Below are 24,623 nucleotides of genomic sequence, written 5' to 3' on the forward strand. Positions count from 1 at the left end.
ATCTAAAACAACGCACATAAAACGCGAAAACACAGAGAAGAGCAGGACGGACAAGAGCGCACTAGTAACTGATGCTTGGTCGAAGAAACACCGCTCACTCGGTGAGCATGCGCCAGGAAATTCAGCCCGTGTCGAAAACATAAAACCAAATTCAAAACATGACATAGTTGTGCTAAGAACATATGGAAGAACCCCCCACCAGTAGAACAAAAACCAACAAACAAAAACCTAAAACCATAGTGTGACCAGAGGAAACAATCGGTGCATGAGAAGCAAAAACTGTTCAGGAATCTGCGTTCTTTCTCTAGCAATAATACCAATGCAGAACTAACGCACAAGTCAATTATGTTTCAGGCCTCCAATATCTCTGTCAACTCTTTGCCTTCCGTGCCCGATGATGCTTGTCGCTCCCAAGTTGGGCACACACCTGCCTTTGCAGTCCTTGCATTTTTTGCAATGCAGAGGAAGGTTCGAACCATGATGATGTAGTGTGGTCGCACAGCTTCTCGTTAGGGCGCTACTCGTTGAGCGAGTGAAAAGCAACCACGAGAATTAATAGTTGCAAATGAACTGATCAATTTTAAATGCAGAAGTGCAATGCTCACGTTAGCCGTGAAGGCAATCCGTCGCCGAAGGGTCTAACTGTCACGCTAACGCCACTCTCTCATCTTTATCCGATCACGAGAAACATATGAAAACAGGTGCCATTTTCTTTTTGTGCCTCGTGACGCAGCCAACCGCACCGCAGCTTGCAGTAATATTGGGAATTAAGCTAGAAAACATGCCGCGCATTCAATGCAGACGGCCCGGGCTTTTGCCTGCACCATGAAAGTCACGGCTGTCGCCAGCGCTACCGCATCTCCACTGAAAGACATTTCTGGTAAAAACCGGTTGCAGTAAAGTGTACCAGGCCGCGGCGATGACTCTCACGATATGACATCGCCACCCGCGCACTACCTAGAATCGCGAGTCAAAGATGTTTTGTATTTGAAAACAGAAAAATAACAGAGTGTTCTTTTAAGTGCCTTTACCACCAGGCTTAGCAGGATTCTCCTGAAGCCTACTTTACGGAAGCCTTGGAGCTGTGAGGGAAAGCACGCAGCGCTTGGGGAAAAAAAAGTAAAGCTGTCTACAAACATAGAAAGGAGGCGATGCGGTCTGTTCAGAAAGTAAATGATAGTAAAAGTGCTGTCTACAAACATGGAAAGGAGGCGATGCGGTCTGTTCAGAAAGTAAATGATAGTAAAAGTGCTCCAAGAGAAAGGGAAGGGGAAGAATTGGGCGAACATTCACAGCACTGTGCATCACAAAGCATGAGGTGGAGGCAAGAAGTGGAGGTGCAGCGTGTGTGGTCTTGCAGCACTTGATTGCCACTCGCATTTATCATTTATTGCCTTTTAAAAGACAGAAACAGCTAAAAGTGACACAGTGTTCATGCAAGGCTTTGGTTTTCATATAAAATCAAACTTGGTTGTATTCGTAGCCACATTGTCCTTCCGCAAGACATAAAAAAATTTTATAACTGAAAAAAATTGCACTAAGAGATGATAACAGAGAGGTGGAAGGTATTTCAGAGCGGTTTTTGTTTCATTAAGCAACAATATGTGTTCAGTAAGTGCCCATTTAACTACCAGATAGCATGTTAGGACCATGTCATTACCAACGACTGATATTGTAAAGTATTTTGCTGGTCCGAGTGACTTTACTATAAAGGGGTTATACTGTAATGCTAACAAAGGGATTTGCTTTTTATGCTCTGGGGCCTGTGCCTGTAGGTACATTCTTTTCGAACCCGTTTCTCTGCGAGCAAGCGATGGGCATGGACAGCTATATGAAAATATCCAGAGGCATTATACATTATAGTTTCTATTGTAAGGGAATCTAGACTGGCAAAACAGTTCTTTATAGTCAAAGAGAATGCAGTGCTAGCTTTTGGATAGGAGTACAAACCATATAATGTTTGTTAAGCATGTGGTCATCTGTTTGCAAAATTGTGCATATTAGAACTAACCTAAAAGGTTGCAAACTCCCTGAAGAAGACCTGTGAAGGAGTTCCAGCAGACTCCTTTTGATGTTTACTTTTGCAACTATCAGTTCAGTTTAGTCGTTCAGTCGTGTCCGACTCTTCGTGACCCTATGGACCATGTCACGCCACGCTTTCCGGTCTCTCACTATCTTCATCTGCAGTGCCTCATCATAACTTCATCTGCAGTGCCTCGAGGATGCCATCTAACCAACGCGTTCGCTGCCTACCCCTTCTCCGGCGACCCTCAACCTTTCCCAACATCAAATCTTTCTCCAGCGACTCCTCTCTTCTCATTAGATGACCAAAGTAGCTGAGCTTTAACTTTAAAATTTGACCCTCCAATGAGCAGTCAGGGTTTATGGTCGACAATATCGACTGATTTGATCTTCTGGCAGTCCAAGGAACTCTCAAGAGTCTTCGCCAGCACCACAATTCAAACGCGTCAATTCTTCGGCGGTCAGCCTTTTTCACAGTCCAACTCTCGCATCCGTACATCACAACTGGAAAGACCATAGCACGAGTTATACGGATCTTGGGTGGCAGACTAATGCCTCTGCTCTTTACTAGGCGGTCAAGGCTAACCATTGCTCTCTTTCCCAGAAGCAGGCGTCTCCTAATTTCATGGCTGCAGTCTCCTTCCGAGGTAATCTTGGAGCCCAAGAACAGAAAATCTGTCACAGCTTCCACTTCTTGTCCATTGATGCTCCAGGACTTGATAGGGCAAGACGCCATCATCTTTGTCTTTTTAATGTTCAGTTTAAGCCCATTTGCAACTATAGTTGCTATTTTTTTTTACAAATACTATTTATATATATTACACATAAACTTTTAGTTTTTGTTGGTGAAATATATGATGTCCTTAAGCAGTCAAGTGTAATAGAGGGTTTATCTTGGCCTTTTTTTTTAGTATGAGTAGCTGATTTAGCAGTATTTAATATGCTAATGGTCATATTGAGAGCTATCTTTACAGAAGTAATTTTTAGTCATGACAAAAAGTAATAATGTTAGGAGTTAAATGGCAGAGCTATGAGACGGAAATGTGGGTGGATGTACAGTTATAGAAATTTGACTGTCATGTTCTGGTTGCACTCTGCACTTAACAAGGGTGCCACACGTAATATTGTTGATGTGCTGACAGCAGCATTAGAACTGCTACTTAACTCTTTCTTGTCATTTATCTCCCTCAGACCGGGCTATGGGCATTTGTCCAATGTATTTGGTTATGAAGTTTTTAGCTGGTACTCCTTTTCTAAGGCATTCAGCCTTATAAAACCTTGTGCCTAATATAGTAGAACACCTATTGATGCCATTTGTGCAGTTATTGATGAAATTACGTTCATAAAATTCCTGCCAAAAACGTTCTCTAAAGACGAGTTGCAGAATGGCAGCACTCGGAGCCATGGTGTTTATGCCCATACTGGAAAAGCAGTTGCTGTTTCTAGTATTTCTACATACTTTCTACATAAGCCAAGATAGAGAATTCTGGAAAAGCGACCCGTGGGTTGTATTTGCAAGTGTAAACATTGGTTGAGCTGCGCGCCTCCCTGGTCGCATGCGACAGCCGGTCGCACGTTCTTCGCGACTTGCAAGTGTGAATAGACCTTAAAGAGGCGCAGTGACGTTTGTCAGGCTGCTAATTCCAGCCAACCTCTAGGTTCTTTGCACCGTGCTGATGTCAGTTCAAGAAGAATAACTGAACTCGGCGCACGGAAGCTAGAGTTATTCGGTTTATAAAATTCTAAATACAAGAAAACAAGAACAGCGTGTCTGAGCTGGTGTGAGAGGGAGTACCTCTCCCATTTCGCTCGCCCAGCGCTCGACTTGGGCGGAACCTATGAGAAACGCAGCTTTCTGCTGACATATCGGAAGCTTTCCTTCATGGTTGCCTGTCCAACTCGACCTGTAGCCGTGCTTTTCGACAGCGTCATTACCATAGTAACAACAATCACATGTATTGCATGATTGCTGAAGTGTTGAGCTTTGCATTCCAGTCCTTGTTTATGGTGATGATTTTGCCATTATAGCGGAACTGGTCGGAACGCCATTTTGGCATTCCGCCGGCGTCCATCGCCAGCGATAGACGCCGGTGGAGATGGAGGAGTGGAGTTAAGGCAAAGCCTACCATATACATGTGCCGGGTCAGCAAGGAGGTCATCTGCCAGGAACAACTTATATGACAACTCCCTGGGCAGTGGGCTGCTGGCAGAAGCCTGCTGTGGAGTGCTGCGGACTCTGCTGTGGCGAGCGCGCTTCATGAGCGATTTCGACACAACTTACACAACTTGCTCCATCTCTGGAGTGTTGGCAAAAACGATCTGCCACATGATTTTTGACTATCCAGCGATTTTTCCGACCTCCAAGATCCGAACGTTGTCAGCTGCCTTGGAATTTGAGCAGCCTGCGGGAGTGGAGCTATCTTTACAAGCACTTCAAGAACACACGCGAAACTAAAACACCTTTTATTTGTTTTCTGCACAGTAACTTGGCGAACATTCGATTGTAAATCTAATGTGCGTGCTCAACCAATCAGCGAAGAGCACCCAAGCGAGAAGGAAACGTCATGTCCGTTAACGAACTTCGTCATCGTGTGTCGCTCACATCGGTGCCAAAACACTGGTTATTGAAACGGATTAAAATATTAGGCGCTACGATTTCGCCGTTATGATTGGGCTTCGGGGCATCGGGAAGGTGTAAAGAACGTAGAAGGCTGGCTGGAATTAGCGGTCTGGCGAACGTCACGGCGCCCCTTTAAGAGAGATCGACTTACAATGCACAGATCAGTGGCATGGAAAGCAACGAGAAGAGAGAAGAACCGAGAAGCAAGAAGCTACACGTCTATCCCTCCTAATTCCCTAATTACCCAAACAGCGGCCAAGAGCCATCCCTTTCATTCAAATATAATGGCTTTATTCATTCATTCATACAAAGTAGGTGGGTGAGGGGATGGGTGGACTTTTAGTTCACTGTAAAATTCTTGCCGAACTTGATGAGTAGAAAACTTTGTAGGTAGAGCCTCTAGTCAGTGACCTTATGCCAGTAGTAAGTCTGAGCACACAGCACCATACGTTAGCCTATGGCCTTTAGTGGAGGCTCTCAGTATTCAGCTATTTGTGAGCTCACGGGTGAATACCTTAATACTTACAAGGTGCTAAATTCTAAGTATACCGTTGTCTCATCGTGTTCGTGGCTTCACAAGCCAGAAACAAACGAACGTAATTTCAGAAAATGAATTCGGAACTTTTATCGGACCATGCAGCAGCCAGGCAGCTGCTGTACTTACAGGTCAATTTGTTTAACGAAATCCTGCAAAGGATTAGTAAAGTTTAATCAGGGGGTAATTAATCATTGAATGATTGGTTTAGTGGATGCTAATGAATTATTGCTTCCTTAAGTACTATGATGCCATACTGTGGCACTGATGGGTTTAGTTGAGTTTATTACGGTGCGTTTGCCTATCATACGCTTGTGGCTGTGTTCCATCTGGGGGCACATGATTTAATCGACGGTTAGGTTAAAGGTTTACACACCGCCACTTGAATGATCGGAACGGATGCTTTTTGATTGACCAAGACCATTTTGTGATGACAGCAAAATGTGATAATGCTGATGTTGGCAGGGGTGGTATTTGCTGGAGGTGTGGCCCATGGAAAGCTCTTGTCCTGTAAAGTTGGCTGCTCCTGCATAGTTCCCACATATCTTCGTTCTTCCCCAAAAATTTTTCTGTGAATAAGTACCCAGAACAGTTAAAAGGATACAGATTTGTAAATCTAGGTAGACTACAATGTGCTGCAGTATTTGACAGGACATGTATGCAACCTCTATACTCCATCCCATAACTATGTGGAATCTAGGAGACCTCTTCAGCCAGTCACAAGGGTGCATTAAGTGTGTTCCTCCGGGTTGCATTGTCTGCACGCCATGTGCTCACAACATATGCAGCTATGCTAGCAAAAGAGTATAAATGGAGGCTGTCTGTTTTAGAAATGCATTTTGCATGATGTTACGCTATTTGTCACATCTGCACCTTTAGTTAAGCACATGCAAACAAGGCCGAGGTAGCAATTTCAGCCCGGTGGTGCTGTCTGGTTTTTTTCGACTGAAACCGTTTTTGTTAACGAACTGACATTCTTCTAGGGCACATGAGAGCCATTATAATCACTTGAAATAAAATGAAATTTTGCGCTCATGGATGTTGGTGTAGGGGAGATGAAGCCAAATGAAACGCTGATCCACTGTTTACGATTAATGAATGCACTGAAAAACTCAGTAACGACGCGATTTAATCATACACGAGAGTTATGAACACTTGAACTCGAAAAATAGCATATATAAAACGAAGAAATGTTACTGTTTAATTTGAAAAAACATTTCACTAATGTGCACTTTAAAACGTTTGTCCCATATGTTTGTAAGGCCATTTTATATTGCCACTACATTCCCAGTCGTCAGAACGTCACGGTAACGTAGGCAAAGTGGGGAAGCCTACAGTGATACAGATTCTACTGCTATCCATGAGTGCCATTTCTAAATAACAGGTGTTGGTATATAGATAAAGTGCATTTTTGCACGCATTCTTCTCTTTTGCAAACTAGCATGATACCTGTTGTCATGTTTTTGCTTTAAAAGGACCACCGACTGACCAAAGTGTGTCATGAAATTATGGCGAAAATGAAGCAATCTTCCCTCATACTGTTAAAATTGAGCACTGAAATAAGCAAGGAATGAGGATTTATAATATTAATTTGCTATTGCAGATCACATAAAACACTGAAATTTCATCTTGTATGAAACCCTGCCATTATTTATTGGTAGTACATTCCTTCATCTGACTTGGCCAAATCTTGGTCAGATATTACTGAGTTGTTGTTTAGTGCACATTATTTTGTTCCAAGAGTGTCTATTATGTCTCATTGTAATTGATGGGAAGTTTAAGAGGAAGTTTGTGGGGCACATTTTCTGATCGAATTATTCTTATTAAAAACGTTTTGTTTGTTTCTGACAAGGCTGTTGTAGAATGAAGCACCTTAACCTCGATCAAGCTTTTCCCTGCAGCAGGAAATAAAAATTGGTGCTTAAAATTTGGTGGTCGGTCTCGGTCTTATGCACTATGAAATGGCAATATTGACGTATTCGCAGCTTTTGTATTTTTGTGCGCCACCTTTATTTCTTTTGAGTCCTGAGCTGTAGTCTGTTTGAGCAGGCTGAAATCGCATTTTAATTATAAGGCGACTGCCAGTGCGAGTGAACTACTGGATTATTGCATTGCACTATTTGTATGCTTTAGTCACGTCACTACGCCATGTGACCTAGTGCTGCGGATGCCGTCATAGGAAGAGGACGAGTGGAGAGGGTGCTGTGGGAGAAGCAGAAAGAGTACAGAGGGCATCGTGCTACCAGTAATTGGGTGGTGCATGCCACAGGAGGAAGCATGGGGATCATGCGGCATGCCATTCCCTTTGTCACGCCGGTCGTCTGTAGACAGTAATAGCGGATGATTTGCAGCACGTTTGCTGCTGTCGAGTTGTTTAGTTCTTCATAGCTGCAAGTCGGCCCAATAAAGAGCTCATTTCATTGCCACGCAGGTCTGCTCGTTTGTTGCCGACGGCATTGTGATCATCATGTGACAGTATCACTTTGTTGGCCGAATGCTCTAGATTTTAATATGATAGCATTAAAAGTCCTGTTTAGTGGAAAGTCTGCTATTGTAGTTGTTGTCGCCACTATGTAGAGAAAATCTGTATTGGTAGAGGACAGTAGCAACCTCACACCCTGTAAAGATCACATGGTACAACAATGGTGATGTCGCGACACAGCTCCTCATTGGTTTGATAGGGTTTAACATTCAACCCAGGTTATGAAGGATAATGTAGTGGAGAGCTCCAAAAATTTTGACCTAACAGAGGGCTCTGGAAATTTTGACCATCCGGGGTATGTGCATTGACATCTTACAGTATGTGAGCGTCTTGCTTTTTGCCTCCATTAAAAAGTGGCTGCCACGGCCAAGATTGGACCCGCATTCCTGGGATCAATAGTAGAGTGCTTTAACCACTGAGCCACGGTGGTAGGGCATTCTTCATTGGTTTACAAGGTCATGACATCAATGCACCACTATTATGTAGTGGCTCTGAAGTAAGAAAAGCAATTGCACTGAAAAGAAAGTTGTCAAGCTGGGGCTCGAGTTAATGCAACTTCGGTCGTGAGCTGTGCGGTCTGTCGCTGGACGTAGAGGAGGGCTTGTGCATTGCGATGGTTTAAGCGGTTTGTCGCATAGTTAGAAGCACATAAAAAGAAAATATAAAGTAAATGCAAAAAGTTGAACTCCACACTCCAGGCTGCTGAAGGGTCCCGTTAATTCTCATGTGGAGTGCCCATAATGTGGAGCTTAGGTATTCCCCGAGTTTTTCCTTTTGGAATGTGCAGTTTTGTCACCAGACGCCGTAGCATTAAGTGTTTCTGCATATGAGATGCACTCATCCTGATGATGCATTTCACAGCATATATGGTTGTAAATGGATGAAATGCAATTAAAGGGCAGCTGCATCACTTTTTTTAAAAAAAGAGTTCGGAATACAGATATATAGTTTACGACCCCCTGAACATGAATACGACGTTAAATTTAGTCATAAGTGACCGCTAACTACTTTTTCATCAGAAAAACGTGCACCAACGCCGTGGAGCGTTTTGAAAGTGGCGCTCTTGCCTCTGATTGGTCAAGCGCGCCGTAACGTCAATGACGGCGTGCCATTGAGTGGTAGCGGCGGTCCAAGCGATTGTACATTCACACACGTGCTTTTCTGTGGATGTATGCCACTGATCATGCAATGATCACGCTGCTCAGGGGAATATGATATTGAGCCGTACTTGTTCGAACCAGCGGCGGCTTCGGAACAAGGTGACACTGGCGGCAGCGGCGACATGACGAGCGAGGAGACAGCGCATGGGAAATTCACACCGTTACGTACCGCTGCGCTGCACTGCTGTATGCGCCTGTGATCCGCTCTCAATTGAACATATCTGCGTTACTCGTGCCTTAAATCTCCTGCCTGACTCGAACGAAGCAGTGTCACGTCAATGCGCTTGATGTGCCGATTGTAAACAAATTAATTCATCCAGACGAGCCGTCGCCCCAGTTTTGTTGCGTGAATTTAGTCATTTATATGTCGGCAAGAGCAGCAAAAGTCATGCTCTCAGCTCCCGCAACCTCGAGTACGTATACATTTTATTCTGGCGGGATTTAGCAAATTAACGCGGGAGCGCGGTATCCGACGAGAAGCCAGGCCGCTGCCTTGCTGCGCACGCGAAATCCCATTTAGAACACCGATAAAAATACCGAAACGCTAGGACAGCTATCGGCAGTCACGCGCTGTCATGTCGCGAGTTTAGCACACTTCATTTAGCTGCGCTTAACATCGCGACTTCGACCACAGACATCAAGCTGCCCCGATTTCTTTTCTTAATTGGGATAGTTGTTGAAATGAGTCTGACAGTGGGTAGCTCAAAAAAAAGATGACCCCAGAAGGCAGGGGGACAAGACACACACTAGACTTGCGACTGAATTTTACTCCGGAAAGAACGGGTTTATACGCATTTTTTTATCTTTATCCAGGTGCAACCAAGGAAGATAAAAACATGCATAAACGCATCCTCTTCGGAGTAAAATTCAGTTGCAAGTTTAGCGTGTGTCCTTGTTCCACTGACAGAGATATATAACGCGCCCCAGTCCGACGCGGTCGTTCACGCTCTCCCGGTTCAAGTTACGAAGCACGGCGCGCACTTCGTGCACTGGGTGCGGCGTTGGGGTTCCTGGCTATGCATGAGCGCGTGGAGAAGGTATGGCGCTCCTCACATCCCACTAATTACCCACTCCTTCCTCTTAAAAAGTCCTACTCTCTGACATTACTTCTCACAGTTTTCCAGCCGCGTCAGCGGGTGCCAATGCTGAATAGTTTTACTTTCACCTGTGCCTTCATCTGCCCGGCCACCCATCTGCCCCACAGAACAAAAACATAAACAGAACAGAAGAGCAATATGATGTATTGGCCCTCTTACTTCGAGTTTTCTTCTTTTTGCGAAAGCAGCTCTTGGCGGCGGAGAGGTGCTCTTGTTGTGCGAAGACAGAAGGCACAGCCCTGGTTTTCAATCGCGCAGATTTGATCGGTATCCCAAAAGATCGCATCAACGACAAGCTTTGGTGATAGTCACTGTCGCGAAAATGATCTGAGCAGATCACCGACGATTTTGTAGGCGTGAAATCCTTCCTCTTGACCGCGGCAACCCACTGCGCCGATAGCTTGCGCTCCTTTGGGAATTTATGAAACGCGACATCCTCTCGGCCGCCAGTGTTCGTGCAGCCATAGGCTGCGCAGAACCACGGCATGGTCGTTCTTTTCGTGAAGAATGGTGCAAGATGCAGTGAAAAAGCTTGCGGTAACGTTCGCAAGAAGAAAACAAGCGCGAGACAAGAAAAAGGTTGCACTGCGTAGCCTGCAAGCGACAGGTGTTGCAAGGCCTGCTCGGGCAATAGAAGCGGAAGAGAGGTAGACGCCGTCCTTGACGTCACTACCGCCTGTCGTACTCCTGTCGTCTGCTACTGACATCCCCCCTCCAGCGCCGTGCACTGCGGAAAAGCCTGAACACGGTAGCACCTTTAATCGATGATTACGCCACTGTTTCAAAAGCTAAAGCCAAAATATTTCGTATACTTAACATACAAACCCTGCAGATTCGACCCTCTGAAGCGCATCAAATTCTAAAACCAGTGCAGTTTCCCTTTAAATGAGTGCTTCGCCTTTTTAAACTCTATGCATAATAAAGCCTAAGCGCTTTGGAACACACCCAGAAATATTTGAACTAACACTCAACAAGCACCTTACAGGATGTTATATCTGTATATTAGGAGCTCCGAGTGGCTTGCTTGGTTTATTGAGTCCTGTGCCTCCAGCCGTTTGCTTCATATATATTCATATAAAAATAACATAGGAATTACCAACTGCCTGCTAATGCGAAATGATACCAAACAGTGCACTCTCAATAATGTTGCCTGCCGAGCTAGGGATACGTAAATCCTGTCTTTGGTGCATTTTGTTTGGTGCTTGAATATTTACCGAAATGCAAATTGTTCCTGGTGAAGCCTCAAAGCTTTTGTCGTAGTACATTAGTAGTGGGTGCTTTTTATGTCGCAGTGTAAACATTGTGGAAAAGGGTGTATGTGTGAGGTATATGATGCATGGGTGTTTGAGAACACACGGTGAACGGCCGGCTTCACTACCAGTTGTACTTAGGAAACCTGCTACCGATGTCATGGCCGGCGCTTTGCAAGGGCCTATATAAAATTAGTTACGTGGCTCACAGTTTTCTTAAAGTGTGTCTCGGTTTTCTTTGCCCAATTACCTTTGCTGTTATGTGGACCTTGCTCTAATGATGCTGCAAAGCGTAGTGGGCAAATGAATGTGCCCGCACTATCTATAGTTTGGGCATAGTTATGTTGAAACTGGCGTGCTTTATTGATTTGCTAAGAAAACTTGAATTCTCTGTTTCTCCTTTCAGATGCAGCTGTGCAAAAAAGAAAGCCTTAAGGAATGGTTGCGTGATCACTCCACTGATCGAAACTATGAGTCTGTCCTTGACATATTCTACCAAATTGTCAGCGCTGTTGAGTATGTCCATGATAATGGCCTCATTCACAGAGACCTCAAGGTGCGTTGATACTGCAAGAGCATTTCATACTTTGTGTTTCTTTGAGGTGGCCGCTTGGCGGCCAGATCACGAGACTAAAAGTGTGTGTGGTAAGGTCTGTCCATGCGTTTATAACCCAAGTGCAGTTCTCACGCTTCAACGTTCAGAGCTGCACAAATGAGTAAAGCAACTTCTTAACTGACTGAATTTTTTTTTTTTTTTGGTTTCACATATTTTTTAATTCATTACTGATCTTTGATTTAAACTTCCAAAAGGTTTGTTTTCTGGTTTCACTAGTGGCACAATAGGTAACCCTCTTTCATCATTTTCATTGTACTAATTCTTTGCCTATTTCCTCTTGTCAAGTAATTTTAGTGTTGACTTCAATATGTGCCTTTAAAAGTGTAATGAAACTTTGTGGTTTAAGAGAGCAAATCATGTTTGTGCATTGAAGCATTTGATGTCAGATTGTTCAGATTGCTTCAGTATTTATTACATCAACTTTATTTCAGACATGCTCTTTGAATTTTTGTTTGTGCATAAACAATACCCTTCAGTGAAGTAGGGGTTGTTTGTTGTGGTTCTGTTGTAGTTTCACAGCTTGTTGAAGTGTGATTTAATGATGTAAAAAAAAAAGAAATATGTAAGAAGGGAGGTGACACTACAATGGTTCTATGATCTCTAAGCAGAGAGAGTTGTAACAAAGGATCACTGACGTGGACTTGTGGTGAAAGGTTACTGCATTCTAGTCTTGAAGAGATGCTTCCACCGAGAATGAAGCTTTACAAACTAGAAAACACTTAAAGATTGAAATCCAGATGTCGCACTCATTGGCCGATTTTACAAATCGGAAGCATACGTCGACACCAATTTTTTAGCAGGGACTTTCATCGTGAATGACTCTTATAAAAGCCAAAAAGAGACTAAATGTGGGTGTCACAATCGTGATTGAATTCACAAGTTGAAAATATGCATTGACACCCTGTTTTAGGCAGCGACAAAGAGACTACTGTCACCAAGAATGAGGCTTTTATAATAATAAAAATAAATAAATAATTAAATGCAGGTGTCGCGATCATTGGCCAGTTTCACTAATTAAAGGTGTGCTTTAACATCAATATTTAGGCTGGTACAAAGGGACTATGCTGCAATACCATCCGCTTCAAAACAGTGGTAACCAATCCTTTTTTGGTGAGTTTGGATTGATTGGCAGGAGATCTTTAGGTCCAGTGTTTTTTGCCAATGAATGCGTCTTTGGCTACTGGATAAACATGAGCACAGCCAGAAAGAGCTAGAGAATCAATTTTTAATCGGGACAGTGGGAGTTGTTCTTAGTGTCCCTTTGCATATGCAGTCGAACCCGGATATATAGAACTCAGAGGGGATCGCGAAATAGTTCGATATATCGATAATTCGATATACAGAAATCTGCTTGTGACGGCACTTACGATGCAAAAAAACGATATCGTATTTGTCGTGTAATCAACCCACTCGCATAATGAACCCACCCTCCACTTTTGCACCGAGAATTTGAAAGAAAAAAAAAATGCATTAAGGCCAGCTTGCTCACATGCAAGCGAGCTCAGCGACGAGCGGCAGCGACAGAGCGAAAAACTTCAAACTTGTTGGAACTGCCTCCCTCTCGCTGCTTGAGCCACCGCGGCAGCTCAAAACAAGGTTTCCGTGTCGCCACGGCGACAGAAATCGCGAGCGTTTCCGCTTGCATGTCCATGGCAAGCGTCACTCCGTTTCGGTCGTCTCATCCACAGCTCATTTCTTGGCAGCGTGCCACGATGCTGCGCAGCGATAACTAACGTCGGGGTGCGTTTATCTTTTGATAGCTCCTGCGGTGGTGGGGAGCGAACTTGGCAGGGTGCCTGTGATGGCTTGATTGCACAGGCCTAGTTCGATTTATCAGGCCACCGCGCTTGGGGCGGGCGTCATGATCGCAGCAGCTGACTGCGTGCTTTCGTTGATTCATGATTCATACATGCAAGAATAAACGACTCCCGCAAAAAAAAAAAAAAAAAAAAAAAAAAAAAAAGCGCCTGCCGTTTCTTAATGTCCGAACCGCACAACGATAAGAAAAGATGACTCGAAAAAAAAAAAAAGCTGCTGCTTTTTAGTCCGCAGGCGCCATAGAGGGTTCGCAAAACACGCTTGAGAAAGCATCCGACGCCTGCCTGAAAACGGGCTGAGCTGGCTTGGCGCATGCGTAGCGCGTGCTGAAGGAGAGAGATAGCTCGGCAAAAGAATGGGCACACCCACGCACATGGCTTGCAAACGTCATGTGCTGGCGCGCGGGAAACGATAACTGCAGATGTGCGCGCCTTTGAGGAATGGGCACGGCGCTGCCCAGACCAGCCATCGCTGAACTGTCCCCTCTCATGAAAACGTCACGCGGCAAACGGCCAAGGGTGATGCGATCGTCTTTGGGGAAGGCACACTTTCCAGTGCGTGGTGCGGAGTTCGATATATCGAACGACCGGTGAAATTAAGTTCGATATATGACGCGGCTTTCCTATACTTTGACATGGGATTTTCAAGGGGATATTCCGTGAGTTCGATATAACCAAAATTCGATATATTCGGGTTCGATATAACCGGGTTCGACTAGCTAATGTTTGTCTGCTGGACAAAATAATAAAAAAAAAAAAAAACTTCTGAAGCCTCCTTTGGAGGAACTTTTTGTGTGTTGTTCACACACTTTTCTTCACCATTCTTCTCTTTTCTTTTTCAACTGGCGCAGCCCTCGAATATTTTTTTTGCAATGGACGATGCAATCAAAGTTGGTGACTTTGGCTTGGTCACGGCACTGACTGGAGGCTCGGTGGTATCAACACCTTTGAAGGCACCCTCAGAAGGCATCTTTTCCAGCAAGTCGCCACGTCTTACTGACCAAGTGGGCACACAACTTTATATGAGTCCAGAACAGGTGGGTGCATTGAAGGGTTGTAGAGGTTTCCTTCTGGAGATGGAATGATTTAGAAGTGATTCTTTATTTGGCAATCTTGCATGCAACTGGTGTAGAATGGTTTGCACTTGTTATTGGAGGGCAGTTCTCAAGTTCTGGAATTACATTTTTCTAGTGTTGTTTTGGGGAGGGAGGGGACGACAGATGATGTACTCTTTTCTTTACTACCATATGTACAAGTATGACTGATTTCTTTCCATTTTTGCATGCATAACCACTGTTGGGAACACTGTGTTTTGTCTGAATTTTTTTGCATTGCCCATTTCTGCCTAAGGCCTTAAATTTAGGCTGGCTGTACCTTTGAAATAAACAAACAAATAAAATTAATCAGAGAATTCATTGGACCCCGTTTGCCTGCAGTGGAAAGGCAGTGGGATGACTTTTTTGGACAAGTGTCCTACAGACACTGTCGTGGACGTTATCTAGCTCTAAGCATCTGCTAAAAGAAGACAGAGCACTGAACGAAGGGTTTCATGTTGTGAATAGTGACAGCTTGCATTTAAGCTGTACGAGATTTAAAGTTAGGTTTTTCAGTGGGCTACATGGGATCCAGTTAAGGAGTTTTTACTTTTCTGTCACTTGACACATTTTTTGAGTTGGCAAGTTACAGATATTTTCTCGCGGTACTGCTTTACTCTGTGCTGGCATTTTCAGTCTCTGTTGAGCGCACATGGAATGGCAACTGAAGATCAGAATGAATTTGGCACAGCCACAACCAAATTTATTATTACGTTGCCACAAATATTGGTCCGTCTATCTGGCAAGAGTGTCGGGCACAAAGCATTTCTCAAGGTCTCCTCTGTGCCTAGCCAAGCAGAACTGCATATTCCACTAACACTTGACCGCCATGACATTAGGCAGCTTCGAGCACATTGCCCAGTCATCGTCCTGCATGTTCACACATAGCATAGGTTTGGTGGCAGCTATTGATGCAATTCTGTCACCACTGTGAACATCAGAGATTGTGTGTGGGCAATGCTGTATAATATGCAGTTGCGGGGGTTGGCTCCGAGGCTTGTGTTTCTGTTGTTTCTTGTCCCATAAATCTTAGTGAATGCAGCTTGAAGATTCTAATGTAGTTTAGAATTGTGCAAGATTAAAGCAGCCACCGTGAAAATGATGCACATGTGCTGCAACTTTGCCAGCTGTCCACTCACTTCATCTGCTGCTGCTTTCCTTTGAGTCACAGGTGCTCCGGCATACGTGCCATCACAAGGGTGATGGCACACATTCCTGTTCTGCACGTGTGCAGCATTTGTGAGAGCCACCCAGCCAGCCTTTGAAATTAGAGAAACATGTTGCGCATGTGGAAACCAGCATGCAGCTTTAGTGGTGTTATCTCAACTACCTGGCTCGCATGTTATAGAAACAGTGCGTCTCTAGGGTATTGCCCTTAGGTTGGTTTTTAAGTGGCCATTATGAAATGCTTTTTAGTTTTCACACAGGAAATAGGTATTTTTGGGGTGTTTTGTTGAGTTAACTTGGGGGATAGAGTAGCACTGTTTTGACGTTGAAAAATGTTGATTGGTTAATATCTCCACTTAATTTAATTTAATAAGATTCACACTGCTACCTATTTTTTGAAATGAGATCAAAATTGAATAGGTGGCTGTTCTTCACAACTGTTGTTGACTGTGCATCACTTGTCACTCTGTGTGGGGCTTCTAACTGAAGGCAGTTTGGCAGTGTATCTGCATGGTCAGTGGCTGTATTCAAAATTCTAGCTGAGCATGCAATTTGGGTACTGGTGTGCAATACCAGTGCATGTTAAAGAACCCCAAGGGGTCGAGACTTCCGGAGTCCTCCACTACGGTATCTCTCATAGCCTGAGTCTCTTGGGGCGTTAAACCCCACAAATCAGACCAATTTAGTTACTGGTTGGCAAACTATGAGGCAAACTTAAAAGGCCATGAAGTTCTTCCTGCCATACCTAAGGAACTATGTCGGAGTATATTAAGGTGTGTACATATGTGGCACTAAAAAAGACTTGTCAGTGCTGTCACTAGATTCTTGAGCAGCTCATATTTCCAGACTTTTTATTTTTTTTTTTTGTGAGTAAGCACACCATTAGAGCTAAACATTGTTTCATATCTATTAGGTTTGGATAGCAGGTAGTACTACTGCCTGCAGCGCTCCTGTTTAGCAGCATGCGTTGGTAGCCTCTTTTCACATGTTTAATTGGACTTCATTCTTGTCTCTTTTGTAGATTGATGGTCTCAAATACAACCAGTCAGTAGACATCTTCTCTCTGGGGCTGATCTTTTTTGAGCTACTGTGGCCATTTTCAACTCAGATGGAGAGAATACAGGTGAGTTTTAATGTTGCAGTTGGTGTGCTAAACTCTGCTTATAACGAAGTCAAATATGGCATGTTATAGTTGATCCCAGATATATAAAATCTGAAGGGATTGCAAAATAGTAGCGATTATGTGATATATAAAAATGCCAGCAGATGAGCATCTCTGTAACCCTGAAGTGTGAATACTGTGCACTCACTCTCCATGCAGCAACATGACTCACGGTTTTACATTGTTAACGCTGCCAGCAGGCAGCCAAGGCTGCGTAGCCAGCCCGGCTCAATGAGTGAAAAGTGATCGTGAGGCGTCATTAGGAGAAACGCTCCTTGTAGGAGCACAGCGCGTAATTCGTTATATGGAATGTTCCACTTCAAGGGAGTTTGATAAGGGCAAACACCACTCCTATACTTTTGCATAAGGTTTTCGAGGGGATATTCTGATAGATCAATATAAGCAATAATTCGATATATCCGGGTTCTGTATATGCAGGATCGACTGTATATTGCTTAGATGAAGCTTGAACATAGGAGACAATATGCATAAGGCATATGGTGCCACAGCCAGCTCGTGGATGTTTTGGTTCCTGCAGACAGCTGCTGTTCTTGCAATTCGTATATATGTGTATATAACATGAAATAGCATTTAACAGTGCCCACAGCAAGTGCAACTGTTTGAGTAAGGCAGAAACCTTAACTTATGTTGGCAGTGGGCTAAACCAAACCAACGCCATGCTGGTCTTTCTTCATTTAAGTGCGGCTACGTAAGCATGCCCATGCTTAAAAGCTTGCTAATGGCACTCACTAATTGAAATGTGCTGCAGAAAGTTCTGCAAAATTTGTCTTGTTCTGTATCATACTGCTCAAAATAAATTTATTTTCTTGGTTTTAATGATATAAATAGAACTTTAACCAGACACAAGACCGAACTAGTTGGGCATGCACAGCGCCATCGTGGTAAACATCAAACTCCCTCCAATTACCACCTCCGGTTTTTGTCTCCAGCTGTTGCAAGTTTCTTGTGCACCGCACCCACATCACTTAATTGTAGCACATAGGTCTAAGTGCTTGTTGAGCGTTGTGTGGGACATTTGCAGTTTAATCGTTCGTCGTAAAGTCACAAGGCTATGCATTGCTGATGGCAGCATATAAATGTCTGCACAGTTCATTTGGGTTAGGAAAAAAGGTAGAAATTATTAATGACTTCAAGAGTGGTCGCCTCATGAAAACGGCCTTCATGATGAAGTATTCCAACCTAGAAGCAGCCTGATGTGATGAAGATACTCTAGCACAAAGACAAGCTCTGGGAGGCATTCGCAGCATCACATTTTATTCCGGATCCAAAAAGACTGCGAGTGGCTGATCATGAATCAGTAGAGACTCCTGCCATAGGAGTCTCTGTTGTGCATGGTGCTGTCCCACTGACCACTTCTGTGGCTCAACAACGGCTGGTGTCACAGTTGCTATGACAACTGACAGCCATCAGATTTTTATTTATGACATACCATTATGATACTTCATTATATTTGGCATTGTTTGTTATATTCATTTTCTATTTGACTCTGTCACTTATTAAATTCGGTCTTGTTCATTATACATAGTTTTCATGTGACATCACATTAGTCGCTTCCGCCGGGTGTCCACCATCGCCACAGTGGGCTAGCTGCCGTTTGTGCAGTTCATGTGCATTCATTAGATTCATATCCGAGCAACTCAGTGGTGAACATACAGAAGGAACAAGAAATCTCACCATAAAATTGTGCTAATAATACAGTCATTCACCATTCACATATTCTTTTTGTGGTGGACACTTTCCGTCATCAAACTGCTGTTGAAAAAAAAAAAAAAAAAAAAAGTTCTGCAAGAGGTAAGGAATTTTACGACAAAATACTGGCAAGGTATTTGGCATTAAAACTGAATAGAAAGGATTTATACAGTGCACTGCAGTTTCCAGTTCCGGCCCTGAAGGAATGGGGATGAATATCTGAGGAACATATTGTGGTCAGAAGTGATGGTAGCTAATGTTCAATTCTTTGCTGATCATAATTCGTGTGGCTGGCCAGAGTGTACCAGGGCGAGATGTGAAGAAGTGACTTGATTTTGCATTAGGTTTTAAGTTTGCAATGTCTCTTAATATTCTAGTGTGTGTCTTTATTGCTTTTCAATACTGAAGCACGAGAATGTATTCATATATAGCTGTTCTACTAGCACAGTTTTGAGTTCGACATATAGATTTTTAGCATGGGAGCCATATGGAAGGTTAGCTATAATATGAAAGGCTTTCTTTTGCAATGTTTGTATATTGTTTATATTTGCTTCTGTTGTGGTTCCTCATACCAAATGAGCGTAGGTTACATGACTTGGGAAAATTGAGTTATATATTATAGTAGTTTTATATTCTGAGACAAGACATGCGTAAATTTATGTAGAACGTCGCATGCTTTTGAGAATTTGGCCTTTAGTTGTTCGATGTGAGTGTCCCAGGTTAGGCATGCAAGAGATTTGATGTCATTTACACAGAGTATGTTTGTGTTTACTAGAAACAATTCTGGTAAAGATTGTACAGCCTTATTTTCAGTTCTTAACAGAATTGCTTTCTTTTTCTTTGCGTTTATAGCAAATGAGTTGTTTATGCTTAATTCATGTAATTTTCTTAATGTGAAGTTGCCGTCTCAGGCCAGCTCTTAAGTAGTGGATGCAGTGATGAAGAGGGTAGTATCATCGGAGTATGGGACGAATTTTGTTTCCGGGCTGATAAGGAAAATATCGCTTGAAGTATAGGTTAAAAAGTAGCGGCTTAAGTATGCCGCCTTGCGGAACACCTGCATTAATTGGGAGAAGGGTTGATTGTGTGTAGTTTATTGCGACGAATTGGAGGCAATAATTCTGGTAACTTTTTATTAGGTTGAGGGCGATTTCTTGGACGCCATATCACTTTAGTTTTGTTTGTTATGTCACATGGTTTGTCCTATCGAAAGCCTTGTAAAAATTTATGTAGATGCCGAGTGTTGGTAATTTTTTCTCGAAACCTTGGAGTATTATGTTCTTCTGCTGAAGCAATGCATGAGCTGTTAACCTTCCATGGCGAAATTCTCAGAATTCTTGAATGAATTAGCTTTTCTATGCCTTTAGGAAAAACCCCCGGGGAGGATTAATATTGGCCTATAATTTGAGAGATTGTTTCTATCGCTACTTTTATATGTGACAGTTGCCTTTGCGATTTGGAGTCGCTTAGGAAAGTTTCCTAGAAGATAAGCAGAGGTTGCAGATGAAGGTTAGTATGGGCACTAGCTTGTCTAGGACAAATTTCACTGGTCTGAGGTGTAAGTCAACGATGTCAGTCCAATTTGTATTTCAAAGAGATTGATATGATAACAAAACTTCTGCTGCTTCTGTAATGGAGTCAATATAAAAGCTATATGTATTTGGCACTGGCAAGTAGCTTGTTTCTGGTTGAGATCTGCTCGTTTGTGGCAGTAAAGTATACTACTTGTTAAATAATTTTGCAAGTTTTGATTTTTCTATTCTTTTCTATTTCAGGCTGTGTATAACGTGATTTAGGGTTGTTCAACAGTACATTTGTTTGCATGCTTTGTTTGGTATCGAAACATTAGTAGCAGGAAAAAGGTGGTGATACTGTGACACTTCCTTATATCTGGCCTTTATTGGCTCTTGTGACATACTACACCCTTGTCCATTTTATACCTGATTACCGCAGCATTTCTGATAGCCTGAGTCGCTTTGGGATGTTAAACCCCACAAACCAAGCGAAACAACAGTTAATTTTTGACTGTGACGTAACATCCTGTCCCGTAACCTTTGGCACCATTACTTCTGACGACATGTTCTGCATTGCATGAGACATATAAGGCTTTTGCCATGATAAGAACGTTAGTATTTCTACCAGGCAGAAATGATGTAAAGACACTGTTTTGTTACATGAAGCTCAGTGCTCTTAATCCGGAAAAGCACGAAGTTATAAGAATACTAGTGGCTGTCTGTCTGGCTATTTTTGAAATGTCTTGTGATGCATAGGTTGATGCTACTTGGAGACCTTGTGCTGCGAAGACGGTTGGTATACTGTGAGGTCTGCCTGAAATTTTCCTGACAAAACAAAAGTGTAGCGCTTGTAATCATTTTCAGGGCATTTGTTGCTCCATAGTTGTACAGTATTGCAAATTATGTGCAGTCATAATAACTTTAATTTAGGCCATTGAAAGATTACCTAGATTTGTGTTGTGCATGAAGCCGCATGCCGGAAGTATATTCACCTTGCATTGATGCAAGCTTGAAGGCTGTTTTTCTTTTGCCAGTGTGTGTACGATTTCCATTTACCACTAGATAAGTTTGCTGATACTTACTTCTTTTTATGTATGCAGGTACTGCTGAGTGTCAAGCAGCTCAAGTTTCCACCACAGTTTGTCAAGACCTATGCAACTGAGGTAATAGCTGCTTTTAGTGCTGTTTATGCATATATATTGAATCTCTTCTTTAAAGGGGGACACGGGGATCAAATCTCAAAAATATCGTAATTAAGTGTTTGTGCCTGTTGGCACTCTGTATATAATTTCACTTAATTGAAAAATAAGCTTATCCATTGTGTTCTGCGCATCAAATCATAGTATTGATATGTAGGGTTCAACATTTCAAAGTGACACATGGGCTATGAAGGACCCCGGGTGGTATAAATTAACCTGTAACACTCCACTACAGAACATAGTTAAACCTCTATGCAGTGAACCGTCACGTAGCAAATTCCTCAATGTTACGAAGTTTCTTAATTCCCCAATGCTGCCCCATTGAATTTAATTTATTTGAAAACTCCATGTAATGAACATGCTGCAGAATTTGACTTAGATATAGCGCACTCGCAGCATTGACTATCTTTTAGCTAGGGCCGAATAACTGGAAATTTGGCAAAACCCCGTAAGTTTCATGATGACGTAGCATGAACTGATACAAGAGGAACGTCTATGATCACGATGAGCAACTGAAGTTGTGTACTATGGGGGTTACTCTCGAAATAATGCGCCACGGGAGGGGGGGGGGGGGGGGGGGGGGGTGACTTCCAACCCGTGATGCGAGAAGTCGCCACTCAGCTGGTTTGGGCCAGAGGGGTCAAATGCCGAGTTACGTACTCGAACAGGCTTTATTATGCCCGAGTACGCGGCAAAGACTCAACACTCAAATGCAACCACCATAGCGAGCGAACATCCCTCTCGCATATGGCGGTGAAATAAAAACCCACCAAAAGGGGAAGCACACGCAAGGAGGTGAGAGGAGTGTTCTGCTCACCTGGCATGGCTTTGCGCTGACGGCCAGTTGTAGTAGGTGCGTACGGTGACCGGTCAACACGGTGATAGCGGTGGTCTCCCCGGTGGAAATCATAACCGCGTCCCGGCGCGATCAACTACCCCAAAGATGCCAAGAGAGTTGCGACAGGCGCGCTCTTCGTCTCGGACTGGGTGGGAAGAAGGTCTCCGGGTTATGCCGGGGGGGAAAGGGAAAACCCGTGGCGGTATCGCTGCGGGAGACAAGGAGGCAGTGGGGGTGGCCAGTGTGCTCTCTCCTCCACCAACCTCCCTATCAGCGTGCGTAACTCGCATGTAATTACACGCTGCCGCTATAATAGGGGCAGGGGATTCGTGTGAATCCCACAGTACATTGCGCCATGTTTCAGCATCTACCTGGCAACTTCCGCTGCTTTTGCTTTTGGAACATGGCACTACAGTAGTTTATGCTCAAAATCAACATAAAATAATAGGACAAAAAAAAAAAGACATGGGGCAAGCAGTGTGTGCCCATCGCCGCCACCCCGTTGCTCGCAAGCTCTTGTGCTTCAGTAGCAGGAACAGTGGAGAGCGCCAGCGGCGCGAAGCAAGAGATTCAATTCCCTGTGGCGATGGTGATGGGCGAGAGGGCACATGCGTGAAAGGAAATAATCGGGAGAATAAGATTATGCAGATTATGACTAGCAGCTTACCGGTACTGCTCAAGAGGAAAGTATATAACAGTTGCATCTTACCTGTACTCACCTATGGGGCTAAAACTTGGAGGCTAACGAAAAGGGTTCTGCTTAAGCTAAGGACAGCACAGAGGGCTATTGAACCAAAAATGGTAAGTATAACATGAGATAGGAAGCATGCAGAGTGGGCCAGAGAAATAATTCAAGTTAATGATATTCTAGTGAAAATCAAGAAGAAAAAATGGGCATGGGCATGACATGTAGTGCAAAGAGAGGACAACCGATTGTTGCTTAGGGTAAGAAATTAGATTGGCAGGGAAGGAAAGCGTAGCAGTGTGCGACAGAAAGTGAGGTGAGCGGATAAGGTTAGGAAGTTTGCAGGGGTCAAGTGAATGCACCTAGCATAGGATCGGGTTAATTGCAGGAATATGGGAGAGGCCTTCGCCCTGCAATGGGTATAGTTCGGCTGCTGCTGCCGCTGCTGGTGATGATGATGTGTTCAATCCTTTTGAGGAACTTTGTTCTGGAAAAACGAGTACCTCATGGGTATATATCTTAAAAAGGCTCTGCGACATTAATCTAGCATGTGGTTCTCATTCTTTATATGCATAGTATGGGGACATAGTGATGCCTCAGCACCCAAGGAGATCACCTAAATACTGTTATTTAATATTTTCATTTTCTTTAGAAAAGTTTGTTTCAAGCTGAATGGTATTAGAACAGCGTGGCGATATTCGGCAATGGAACTGAAGTGGTAGTCAGATTGGGCACTGCCTTTCTTATGTCTTTTGCATCTAGTTTGTATTTCGTTCCCTTTATACTCAAGAAATGGATTCAAAATATGTGTTGAAGGGCTGTAAGCTTTTCGAGTGGGACATAAACCAGGAAATAACTGTGAAACCGAATGAAAACTAATGTCATAACGCTAGAGGTGAGTGGCAGCTACTGATCAAACTGCTTTGAGGAAGTAACGAAAAAAGAGGAACCAGAAAGCTGGGTCACACACCTTGGTCAGAGATGTGGTGAAGAGAAAAGCTGAAGAGGTGGCGAGGTTCAAGGTGGGTCAGGGTTGGAAGACTGGTTGTAGAGCCTTTAAATCCTGTATATGGGCATGTATATGGATAAATGATACTGTCTGAATGTGCAGCTGACACTGGGTGGGGGATTCACGAACGAAACTTTGTTCTGTGTGACCTTATTTTGAATTTTGTGAATGGAATATTTCTTATTTGCATGCTTAGATTTTAGTAATTATTTTTTTTTCACTTTGTTTCTGGAATGCACGACGAATCTCTTAGCCATGATGATTGGTGTTAAAAGGACGATTGGTGCACAGCATTCTGCAGATACAACTAACATTTGGGCAGACAAAAATAGGATTGAGGTTACCCACAAAAAGCAGGTGCTGTTCTTTTCTCGCTGAATAGAGGCTTACAGATCAACCTTACCCTGTACCTACGATAAACCATGCTACCAATAGACCTTTGCATCGGGTGAGGGAGTTGTCGAAATTTCTCCTCTCTGGACAGTCTGAAACCGGTTTCGCTGCAGCTTCCACAGTGCTTGCACGTCGTGAACACGACTGTACAGTGAATAATATGGCAGTGCCTAGGGAGCTCAAAATGCAAAGGTCTATAAAATGAGAAAATAAATTTTAATTATAACATTTGATAAAGAACTCGCATCTTACA

General features: G+C 43.4%; 1 protein-coding gene across 1 annotated transcript in view; it reads left to right on the plus strand.

Moving 5' to 3' along the window:
• The window catches only part of LOC146206511 (eukaryotic translation initiation factor 2-alpha kinase 3-like), an 80,299-nt gene that overhangs the window by 49,124 nt on the left and 6,552 nt on the right, over positions 1-24,623 (plus strand). The window contains exons 15-18 of the mRNA XM_084591238.1: positions 11,573-11,722; positions 14,451-14,636; positions 16,882-16,983; positions 21,347-21,409. Of these exons, the coding sequence (XP_084447364.1) occupies positions 11,573-11,722; positions 14,451-14,636; positions 16,882-16,983; positions 21,347-21,409 (501 nt within the window). The remainder of the gene's footprint in view (positions 1-11,572; positions 11,723-14,450; positions 14,637-16,881; positions 16,984-21,346; positions 21,410-24,623) is intronic.

Source organism: Amblyomma maculatum, chromosome 1 (assembly GCF_055883805.1).
Source record: "Amblyomma maculatum isolate TAMU_Amacu chromosome 1, ASM5588380v1, whole genome shotgun sequence".
NCBI classification, from domain to species: domain Eukaryota; kingdom Metazoa; phylum Arthropoda; class Arachnida; order Ixodida; family Ixodidae; genus Amblyomma; species Amblyomma maculatum.